The sequence below is a fragment of the Dendropsophus ebraccatus genome, chromosome 5 (assembly GCF_027789765.1).
Source record: "Dendropsophus ebraccatus isolate aDenEbr1 chromosome 5, aDenEbr1.pat, whole genome shotgun sequence".
NCBI lineage: Eukaryota > Metazoa > Chordata > Amphibia > Anura > Hylidae > Dendropsophus > Dendropsophus ebraccatus.
This window is the reverse complement of record NC_091458.1, coordinates 5489237-5501771: the sequence shown is the minus strand read 5'-3', so window position 1 is coordinate 5501771 and position 12535 is coordinate 5489237. Positions and strand designations below refer to the sequence as shown.

The 12535-nt window shown below is 46.5% G+C and overlaps 1 protein-coding gene across 1 annotated transcript in view; it reads right to left on the bottom strand.

Annotated features, from left to right (window-relative positions):
* Positions 1-1283: 1283 nt before the first annotated feature.
* The window catches only part of LOC138793975 (zinc finger protein 850-like), a 42462-nt gene continuing 31210 nt past the window's right edge, over positions 1284-12535 (bottom strand). The window contains exons 12-16 of the mRNA XM_069972739.1: positions 12311-12467; positions 6870-7082; positions 6727-6754; positions 6089-6271; positions 1284-3175 (exon numbers count right to left, since the gene is read on the bottom strand). Coding sequence (XP_069828840.1) covers positions 1941-3175; positions 6089-6271; positions 6727-6754; positions 6870-7082; positions 12311-12467 — 1816 coding nt within the window. The 3' untranslated portion in view covers positions 1284-1940. The remainder of the gene's footprint in view (positions 3176-6088; positions 6272-6726; positions 6755-6869; positions 7083-12310; positions 12468-12535) is intronic.

Here is a 12535-nt window from a genome sequence, read left to right as displayed (position 1 = left end):
AAATTTTTGCTGTTATTTTAAAACAACGGCTGTTATATTGAAATAATGGCAGTTATTTACCGTTATATGACGGCGATCCACTCAATTTCAACATTGTGTGAACAGAGCCTTTCTGTGTTTTCAATCCACTCCTGGTTTTGGTTGCTATGAGGACCTGACTTGAGGACCAAATACTGCCTGAAGTATACAGTGTGTGAACCCAGCTTCAAAAGTGGATAACAGTCCCGAACATGCAGCAAAACTTACCAAAGAAAAAGCTGAGGGCACTCACCGTTCTGTGCAACTTCTTTATTCCTGGTGATACAAAAAAACAACAAAACATCTCAAAGCAAGTGCCCAATTTTGGCATCACCACCTGCTTCTTTTTTAATTTATCACCAGGAATAAAGAAGTTGCATGGAACGGTGAGTGCCCTCAGCTTTTTCTTTGGCAAGTCTTGCTACATCCTTTGTATGTTACAAGCACAACTCGTGCTCACACCATTTGTATCCGGAGTGATATACATCCTGGGTCCCAATGCGGCACCGATATTGGAGAGAATAGCCGCTCTGGCAACTGGAGCACAAACTTAGTTGCTGAGAATCAACACCAATTACTGAGCAAAGAGGTGAGGAGGTGGAGACTATATATACCCTCAGGAGAACTTGCCAGAAGTCTCCAGAACCTGTGGGCTGGGCTATAAATACAGGAGAACAGGTACATGTCTGACACTAGAGGGAGCACAAACCAGCAGGAGATCAGCTTAAAGCAAGAAGGCCGTCGCAGCAGAAGCATGGTGAGAAGGAGATGATCACAGCGCAGTGTGAACCTGAGCAGGTAGGGGGGAGCGGAAACAGACGTGTGCGTTACAGGTGCATTGTATATGGATTGGTAATTAGCTCTCCATTGGTTCTGATATTGGAATCCTTCATGTCAGACAACCTAAATCCCGTGGTCACACGTAGGGGGGCAGGAATATCCGAGGTATGGATGTGACCTTCGATTGGTGGGGGGTGGCATTAAGAGAGGAGTGTGTACGACTGGCTTCTGATTTGTTGACATATGGTAGAAAAGAAGAAAGAGAAAAGGAAACAGAAGGGACTTAAAACTCAGAGAGAGTAAGGTTGGATTGAGTCTAAACAGAGAGATTCTTGTCGCCCCCTTTTTTTTCTCGCATTAGTTATAGGGGATTAATACTGATTGGTCAGATTACTGGTGATGCCACAAGATGGCGTCAAACCTGAGAATACTGTGGGGAAATAAAAAAGAAGAAAAGAAACATTCATAGATACAAATTGTCTTTATTTGGTCAAAGAGTTAAAAAAACCCTCTTCCTCCTCCTCTTCCTCCTGTGACTTTTGCCTCCGCTGTCACTTTGCTTCAGTCTCTTCCTCTCAGATTCTTCATACAGATTTCTCTCCTGTTGGTAATTTCCTCCTCTCCTTATACTTCTCTCTCCTCTCCTGTCAGTAATTTCCTCCTCTCCTTATACTTCTCTCTCCTCTCCTGTCAGTAATTTCCTCCTCTCCTGTTAGTAATTTCCTCCTCTCCTTATACATCTCTCTCCTCTCCTGTCAGTAATTTCTTCCTCTCCTTATACATCTCTCTCCTTATACATCTCTCTCCTCTCCTGTCAGTAATTTCCTCCTCTCCTTATATTCCTCTCTCCTCTCCTGTAAGTAATTTCCTCCTCTCCTTATACATCTCTCTCCTCTCCTGTCAGTAATTTCCTCCTCTCCTTATATTCCTCTCTCCTCTCCTGTAAGTAATTTCCTCCTCTCCTTATACTTCTCTCTGTTCTCCTGTCAGTAATTTCCTCCTCTCCTTATACATCTCTCTCCTCTCCTCTCACCACCTCCTCACTCTTTTCCTTATAGACTTTGTATCCCGGATATCTCTGGAAGGAGCTTATCCTCTTGAACACGACAATCGCTATAAACAGTCTCTTAACTCTGTGAATGTCATGGCTGCTTCTCTCTTATATGAACTCTCTGATGAGTAACAAGACGTGATTTATATGCAAAGCATTTCCCACATTCTGAACATGAATATGGTTTCTCTCCTGTGTGAATTATCTGATGTCTAACAAGAACTGATTTACTTGAAAAAGATTTCCCACATTGTGAACACAAATGTTTCACTTCTGTGTGAATTCTCTCATGTATAAGCAGTTGATCTTTACATTTAAAACATTTCCCACATTCTGAACATACATATGGCTTCTCTCCTGTGTGAATTCTCTCATGGACAGCCAGGCCTGATTTATTTGTAAAACATTTTCCACATTCCGAACATGAATACGGCTTCTCTCCTGTGTGACTTCTCGTATGTACAACAAGATAAGATTTATTTGAAAAACATTTCCCACATTCTGGACATGCGTATGGTCTCTCTCCAGTGTGGATTCTCTCATGTATAATAAGATGTGATTTTGATATAAAAAATTTCCCACATTCTGCACATGAATATTGCTTTTCCCTGGTGTGATTTCTCCCATGTGCAAGAAGAAGTAATTTTGATGTAAAACATTTCCCACATTCAGGACAAGGATAAGAGTTCTCTCTTGTGTGGCCTGCCTCATGAGACACAAACTCTGATTTTCCCTTAAAACATTTTCCACATTCTGAGCATGAATACAGCTTCTCTCTTTTGTGACGTCTCACGTGTGTAAGAAGACTTAATTTAGATGTGAAAGATTTCCCACATTCAGAACATGGATATAGCCTCTTTCCAGTGTGAGATTCCTGATGTTTAACAAGAACAGCTTTCTGAGCAAAACGTTCCCCACATTCTGAACATGAATATGGGTTCTCTGCTATGTGTAGTCTCTCATGTGACACAAGCTCGGATTCATCTGTAAAACATTTCCCACATAGTGAACATGAATAGGTCTCCCCTGTGTGACTTCTTCTGTGTGTTACGAGGTCTGAGTTTTTTGTAAACACTTTCCCACATTCACCACAATGGAACCTTTTCCGGTCTGTCTGATCTGTCCTTGTGGTAACAACCTGTGATGGGTCAGGAGAAGGTTCCTCAGGATTAGGGGGATTATATGATAGATCTGTCCTGTGACCTCCTGGATGTACAGTAAGGTCCCGGCGGGTTTCTCCTGAGGAGTGCTGCTCCACTTCTTCAACTTCTACTTTATAATTCAGTGATAACATGAAGTCTCCATCAGCCGCATCACTGGGATTCTCTGTGTGGATAAAAATTCATTTAGTAATTAATATTTTTTACCCACAAAGATGATGAACTGATCTCCTTCCTATCACCCTGGACCCCACAGACCCTGATGCATCGCTCCTTTTTTTTTTTTTTCTTCACTGTTTGCAGCTATTAACCAGCTTGTTGTGTTTCGGCTGAATCTCGCCCTCTGATGCCGGTTTAGTTGGTTTTTGTCCCTCTAACATCAGTTGTTGGAAGATCATTTACCGACGTCCCGCTCGGCCAATCAGGGACCTGGGAGCTGGAGCAGCAGGCGGGAGTTTGGGCAGGAAATGTATTAGCCCGGCAGCTGGTGGGTTAAGTGGGCGGTGGCGACATTCCTACTTCGGAATCATAATCCAGTCCAGACTGTGGCAGAGGATTTAGATGCGGAACTTGCAGGGTGAAATCCACTGGGACGTGTGAACAACGTCCCTTCAATACAAAATGTCCTGTAATTTTGTTAGATTTCATAAGTTTGGGACTGGAAACCAAGAAAAGGAGAAAACCTGCTACTAAAATCTGTGAGTAGTGGTGAGGGATCGAAGCTACAAATATATATAAAAAAAATTATACTAAAAAAACCCCAAAAACTAAAGACTAAAAAGACTAATCTGGAGTCCATGTACAGTATGTAATTCCTGAGCCGCCCTCTAGAAGGGCCACTAGTGTACACTGGGGCAGTGATCCATTCTACACCGGAGCAGTGATCCAGTCTACACTAGAGCAGTGATCCAGTCTACACTAGAGCAGTGATCCATCATACATCGGAGCAGTGATCCAGTCTACACCGGAGCAGTGATCCAGTCTACACCAGAGCAGTGATCCAGTCTACACTAGAGCAGTGATCCATCATACATCGGAGCAGTGATCCAGCATACACCAGAGCAGTGATCCAGTCTACACCAGAGCAGTGATCCAGTCTACACCACAGCAGTGATCCAGTCTACACCACAGCAGTGATCCAGTCTACACCGGGAAGTGATCCAGTCTACACCAGGAAGTGATCCAGTCTACACCACAACAGTGATCCAGTCTACACCGGGAAGTGATCCAGTCTACCCCAGAGCAGTGATCCAGTCTACACCGGAGCAGTGATCTATCAAACACCGGAGCAGTAATCCAGCATACACCGTAGCAGTAATCCAGCATACACCGGAGCAGTAATCCAGCATACACCGGGGCAGTGATCCAGCACACACCGAGGCAGTGATCCAGCACACACCAAGGCAGTGATCCAGCACACACCGAGGCAGTGATCCAGCACACACCAAGGCAGTGATCCAGCATACACTGGGGCAGTGATCCAGTATGCACCGGGGCAGTGATAACCTACCTCGGAGCAGTGATCCAGCCTACACCGGGGCAGTGATCAAGCATACACCGGAGCAGTGATCCAGTCTACACCGGAGCAGTGATCCATCATACACCGGAGCAGTGATCCAGCATACACCGGAGCAGTGATCCACCATACACCAGAGCAGTGATCCACCATACACCGGAGCAGTGATCCAGCATACACCGGAGCAGTGATCCAGCATACACCGGAGCAGTGATCCACAATACACCGGAGCAGTGATCCACCATACACCGGAGCAGTGATCCAGCATACACCGGAGCAGTGATCCAGCATACACTGGAGCAGTGATCCAGCATACACTGGAGCAGTGATCCAGTCTACCTCGGGGCAGTGATCTATCATACACCGGAGCAGTGATCCAGTCTACCTCGGGGGAGTGATCCAGTCTACCTTGGGGCAGTGATCCAGTCTACCTCGGGGCAGTGATCCAGTCTACCTTGGGACAGTGATCCAGTCTACCTCGGGGCAGTGATCCAGCCTACCTCAGGGCAGTGATCCAGCCTACCTCGGGGCAGTGATCCAGCCTATACCGGAGCAGTGATTCAGCATACACCGGAGCAGTGATCCAGCATACACCGGAGCAGTGATCCAGCATACACCGGGGCAGTGATCCAGCCTACACCAGGGCAGTGATCCAGCATACACCGGAGCAGTGATCCAGCATACACCGGGCAGTGATCCAGCATACACCAGGGCAGTGATTCAGCATACACCGGGGCAGTGATCCAGCATACACCGGAGCACTGATCCAGCATACACCGGAGCAGTAATCCAGTCTACCTCGGGGCAGTGATCCAGCATACACAGGGGCAGTGATCCAGCATACACCGGGGCAGTGATTCAGCATACACTGGAGGAGTGATCCATCATACACCGGGCAGTGATCCAGCTTACACCGAAGCAGTGATCCAGCATACACCGGGGCAGTGATTCAGTATACACTGGGGCAGTGATCCAGCATACACCGGAGCAGTGATCCCTCATACACCGGAGCAGTGATCCAGCATACACCGGGGCAGTGATCCAGCATACACCGGGGCATTGAGCATACACGGACTCCGCAGAGGAGAGCAGTGATGCTGTACACACCACTAATCCTATTGGCCAAGTGACTGTATCATCAGCAGGGAATATATTGTATATCCAGCGGGATTCAGGCTCATCTAACCGTCCAGGAGCCGATACTGGAGACCCTGCATTCTCACATTGGTATGAAAATCCAAGAAAGAGTATTACAACGGGTTTCGATGCGGAATTCGCAGGGTGTAATTCGCTGTGAACTCGGTACATGAGACCCTGCACGTGTAGACCGGCCCGGGGCGAGGCAGCATTGTTCTATATTCCCACTGGGCTAATCACTATATACAGCCGGGGATAGCATCAAGAAATGACCCCACATGGGGGATACGGACATTTATGGACCTGGACCCGGTACGGACATGGCAGTCCTGAATGTGGGAGACCGGAAACCTCATTCCTTACAGGGCGATTGTCACATGGAGGCCGCTGAGACCGGAATATCCCTGTTACTTCATTATACCATACCTGGGGTAGCAGCTCCCGGCGTCTCCTCCTCCTTCACCTCACTCATACACCGGGGATCGCCCCTCATCCTCTCTTCTTCTTCTTCTTCTTCTTCATCTTTAATCCTGTGATTTCCCTCTGGACAGTCCTGGGAATACAGAGGACGGGGACATCTCTCTGCTGGATTTCTCCTCCTGGATCCATCTGTAGGGAAGACACAGGGACGGAGTACATTGTGTATATGTGATGAGGGATGATGGGGGTCTCGGTGCCCCTCACCCCTGGTCTCCTCTATAATCAGTAAGTCTCCTCTTACCCGGTGATGTGAGGGGCGGCTGATCCTCCATCATGGCCTCCTTGTACACATCCTTGTGTCCTTCTACATACTCCCACTCCTCCATGGAGAAATAGACGGTGACGTCCTGACACCTTATAGGAACCTGACACACACAATGATGGCGTCATCCTCCAGACACCTCCCACCTTGGTGTTATATGTCCCAGCATTCCCAGCAGCATTGCTCACCTCTCCAGTCAGGAGCTCAGTCATCCTGGTGGTCAGTTCTAGGATCTTCTGCTCATGGATCAGTGATGGAGGTGGAGGATCTGTGATGGGGCTGCTGCTCCAGCCTCCTGACACAGGGGGCGCCACACACTCACCACACCACTTCTTCACTACTGTGTAATCCTGTGTATGGTGAGACACTGATCACTACAGAGAGTCTAACAATCCTTCCCCTCTCCAGTCATCTCCCTGTATTATCTATAGGGATAAGAGGGAGGGGATGTGACGCATGGCTCACCTCTCCGGTGATCAGGTGGATTATCTCTAGGGTGAGCTCTAATATCCTGGCCGCCATCATGTCTCCCGCCTTCTCCAGCCTTGGGGGGTCATTGATGAGAAGGGGCGGCTGATCCTCCATCATGGCCTCCTTGTACAGATCCTTGTGTCCTTCTACATACTCCCACTCCTCCATGGAGAAATAGACGGTGACGTCCTGACACCTTATAGGAACCTGAGAAACACAAAGATACAAACTCAGGAGAATAAGGGTCACGTGTGGAATATCTGACCCATCCCGGCTCCTGTAGTATATATACTATATACCCGGTGATGGAGATGGCCTTTAAGAACCTTAGACACTTTGACATTCAAACACTCTCCACCATATCTTCTCTCAATGACACTGACACAGCCTCTACCTTTTACAACTCCACAATTCCCTCAGCTTTTGAGTCTGTCGCCCCTTCCTCACACAACGTATCAACAGACCAACCTAACCAAACACCAGCCCTGGCCTCCTGACCTAACCAAACATCAGCCCTGGCCTCCTGACCTAACCAAACATCAGCCCTGGCCTCCTGACCTAACCAAACATCAGCCCTGGCCCCCTGACCTAACCAAACATCAGCCCTGGCCTCCTGACCTAACCAAACATCAGCCCTGGCCCCCTGAGCGTCCAGAGCTGCTGAACAGCGTTATAAGAAGACCCACTCCAAGGAAGACTCCCAGACATACAGGCGAGCACTCTTTGATTTAAAGTCTGCCCTCACCTCTGCATAACAGGACTACTTCACTTCCCTCATATCTTCTCTCTCTCACAACCCTAGGCAACTGTTTAACACCTTCACCTCCATTCTCCGCCCCCTCTGCCCCTCCCCCCCCCCCATCTCTCATCTCTGCCAAGGACTTTGCCACATTCTTCAAGCAGAAAATTGATGACATCCACAATGGTTTCCCCCTACAGTCCCCTCAGCCCCCCCCTCATGCCTGTCCAGTGGTCTTGCCCACTAACTTACCTCTCCACTAGGGCTGGGCGATATTGGCCTAAATCAATATCGCGGTTTATCGCATATGTAGCTCAGGGCTCCAGATGGCGACCAAAATGGTCGCCAATGCGACTGACTTTTTGCAAATGGCGCCCAGATTTATTAATCTGGGCGCCATTTGCGACTGGCCCCGGCGGCGGCGCGCTGTCTCTTTAAGATGCGCGGCTGATGCGCGGCTGCCGGGGGTGTCCCGTCCTATCCCCGGCAGCGCGGCGCATCAGTGAGCTGCCTGGGGCCCTGACTTCCGGCACAGGAAGCGCACGTCAGAGACGCTTCCTGTGTCAGAAGTCCCAGCCCCGGCGTACAGGGAGCTCACTGATGCGCCGCACTGCCGGGGATAGGACGGGACACCCCCGGCAGCCGCGCATCAGCCGGGGACAGCGCCTGAAGAAGAAGAGGATCGCCGGGGGAGCGGGTTGTCAGGTGAGTTTGTGTGTTTGTTTGTTTTTAAATATTGCTTAGCATAGAGGAGAGGGGGGGGGGGCATCTATAATGGGGGGAGAAGAGAGTGCCATCTTCAAGGGGGGGAGAGGGGGCCATCTATAAGGGGGGGAGAAGAGGGGGCATCTATAATGGGGGGGAGAAGAGGGGGCATCTATAATGGGGGGGAGAAGAGGGGGCATCTATAATGGGGGGGGGAGAGGGGGCATCTATAAGGTGAGGGGGCATCTATAAGGTGAGGGGGTATCTATAAGGGGGGGAGAAGAGGGGGCATCTATAATGGGGGGGAGAAGAGGGGGTATCTATAATGGGGGGAGAAGAGGGGGTATCTATAATGGGGGGAGAAGAGGGGGCATCTATAATGGGGGGAGAAGAGGGGGGTATCTATAATGGGGGGGAGAAGAGGGGGTATCTATAATGGGGGGGAGGAGGGGGCATCTATAATGGGGGGGGGGAGAGGGGGTATCTATAATGGGGGGAGAAGAGGGGGCATCTATAAGGGGGGGAGAAGAGGGGGTATCTATAATGGGGGGGAGAAGAGGGGGTATCTATAATGGGGGGGAGAAGAGGGGGTATCTATAATGGGGGGGAGGAGGGGGCATCTATAATGGGGGGGGAGGAGGGGGCATCTATAATGGGGGGGAGAAGGGGGCATCTATAATGGGGGTAGAGGGGGTCATCTATAAGGGGAGGGGGCCATCTATAAGTGTAGGGCAGACTGGCTGCAGACACTGGGAGATAGATATATGCACAATTATTATTATCAGGGCCCCTCAGGTGTCTGTATTGTAGGGGGTCACTTGCATTAGTCACTAGGTGAGAGATATATCTATCTATATACACATCTTGTGGGGGGTCACTATGGCTGCAGTCATAAGTCCAGCTCAGTATGTATAGACTGTTGCAAGCTTTTAAAGGGAACCTGTCACCCCCGGTGCCGGGGTGACAGGCTCCCAACCCCCCATTAGAACCCCCTATACTCACCTCATCGCGCAGGGTCCCGCTTCTGAAGATGGCCGGGTCACGGAGATCTCAGCCGCTGCAGCCCGGCGCGCACACTGAGAGATGAGTCCAACGCTCAGAGAATGACGGAGCGCTGGACTCTCCCATCATTCTCTATGAGCGTTGGACTCATCTCTCAGCGCACGCCGGGCTGCAGCGGCTGAGATCTCCGTGACCCGACCATCTTCAGAAGCGGGACCCGGCGCGATGAGGTGAGTATAGGGGGCTCTAACGGGGGGTTGGGAGCCTGTCACCCCGGCACGGGGGTCGACAGGTTCCCTTTAAGTTCAAGTTCAGAAGAGTAAGCCTCATTAAAAGGCTAGCCAAGTGAAGCTGAAGTACTGAGTCAGACTGGATATGGTTGTCAGACTGTATATGGTTGTCAGACTGTATATGGTTGTCAGACTGTATATGGTTGTCAGACTGTATATGGTTGTCAAGTTGCAAGTTTCCATGTTGAACGTTTTCAAACTAAGAAAAGAAAGGATCTAAAGGAGGAGGAGGAGGAGGAGGAGGAGGAGGAGGAGGCTGCCGCGGCCTCTGCACACAGTAAGTCCCATTTAACATAACATTAATTTTACATGGTTTAAAATGTTGGCGACCAAATATTCTATTTGGCGCCTAAATTTTTCAGGTTAGGAGCCAATGGCTCCTAGGTAAATTTTTTAGTCTGGAGCCCTGTAGCTGCGGTAACGATAAATGGACGATAACTATGACACGCCCCTTTGTAAGCAACACCCCCTTTTACAAGCCACACCCACTTGGCCATACCAAACTGGGAATATTATGTTTTTAAAAAAGTACAGTAACTCAATGAGCAACAACCCAAACTATGTACACACCACAGGTCATGTATATACAGCATACAGCTATGGACACACCACAGGACATGTATATACAGGTATATAGCTATGTACTATAGGGACTCAGAGTGTATACAGTATGATGTGTATGTAGTATATACAGGTTTATCTATCATCTATCTATCTATCTATCTATCTATCTCCTATCTATCTATCATCTATTTCCTCTGCCTATCTATCTCCTATCTATCTATCCATCTATCTCCTTGATCGATCAATAGATAGATAGATAGATAGGAGATAGATAGATAGATAGATAGATAGATAGATAGATAGATGGATACAGATAGATAGATAGTACAGATAGATAGATAGATAGATAGATAGGAGATAGATAGATAGATAGATAGATAGGAGATAGATAGATAGATAGAAGATAGATAGATAGATAGATAGATAGATAGATAGATAGATAGATAGGAGATAGATAGATAGATAGATAGGAGATAGATAGATAGATAGATAGGAGATAGATAGATAGGAGATAGCTAGATACAGATAGATCTCTTCTATCTATCTACTATCTATCTGTATCCATCTATCTATCTGTATCCATCTATCTATCTGTATCTATCTATCTGTATCTATCTATCTATCTGTATCTATCTATCTATCTCCTATCTATCTATCTATCTCCTATCTATCTATCTATCTATCTATCTATCTATCTATCTATCTATCTATCTATCTGTATCTATCTATCTATCTATCTCCTATCTATCTGTACTATCTATCTATCTGTATCTATCTATCTATCTATCTATCTATCCATCTGTATCTATCTATCTGTATCTATCTATCTATTATCTATTGATCAATCAAGGAGATAGATAGATGGATAGATAGATAGATACTAGATAGGAGATAGATAGATAGTAGATAAATAGGAGATAGATAGATAGATAGATAGATAGAGATAGATAGAAAGAGATAGATAGATATATAGGAGATAGATAGATAGATAGATAGATAGGAGATAGATAGATAGATAGGAGATAGATAGATAGATAGATAGATAGATAGGAGATAGATAGATAGATAGGAGATAGATAGATAGATAGATAGATAGGAGATAGATAGGAGATAGATAGATAGATAGATAGATAGATAGATAGATAGGAGATAGATAGATAGGAGATAGATAGATAGATAGATAGATAGATAGATAGGAGATAGATAGATAGATAGATAGATAGATAGATAGATAGATAGATAGATAGATAGGAGATAGATAGGAGATAGATAGGAGATAGATAGATAGATAGGAGATAGATAGATAGGAGATAGATAGATAGGAGATAGATAGATAGATAGATAGATAGATAGATAGATAGATAGATAGGAGATAGATAGATAGATAGATAGATAGATAGATAGATAGATAGGAGATAGATAGATAGATAGATAGATAGATAGGAGATAGATAGATAGATAGATAGATATAGATGAACCAGCAGCACTCTGTTCTTTGTAGTTCAAAAAAGTGTCTTTATTCCATATAAGTGCGACGTTTCAGCCGCCTCTCGCGGCCTTTTTCAAGCATACAACATGTGACTAGTAATGCAAATTTATACTCTCTTACACAGGTGTTCACAAAATTAGGGGGTGTGTTCACCCTACACACGTGACTAACATACATCTAGTGCAAAATAAATGTAGCAAATCTTGTATACATAATATCCATAGTGAGATTATTATCCTTATCTTAGTGTCAAATATAGTGTCAAAGTGCATAGTGCATAATAATGCAAAGAAAAATTTTTTTGCAAAAAAATTTTTTTTAAAAATGAAAATGAAAAAATCCGCTTTGAAAGACTCGCAAGCGGGTAAGGACAGTTGTGAATATTCAAAGTTCATAATAGTTCATGTTATTGAGCGTCAGGATCCATATAAACGTAATCAGTAATACACCCCACGAGGATTTTTAGGTACTTGTTCACATAGTAGATACGATCTGCTTTTTTTATGTATATATTCCGGTCATGGCTTAAAGGGATGCTGTAGGTATTCTCAGGGAGGGCCACTTACTGGAGTTATTGTGTCTCTGTCGGCTCGTCTTCCCACCTTCGAGTTGCGCTTAGACTTCTCAGTGTGAACAGGTTCCATACCTGAATCTCACTCCGAGCGAGGAGCTTAACCGTCCCGATCAAACAAATGACCGCCGGCACATTGCTCCTCACGTCCTGGCGCTTGAGTCCATACCGGTACTCTCGTGCCCTCTGGTAAGACTTGCCAAGAGACTCCCCTTGTGGTATCCTCCTCGTACTGGCAGATAAATGTATGAATTAAAAGGCAATAAACTATCCCAGCTCGACCTCTTAGTTATTCCTCGG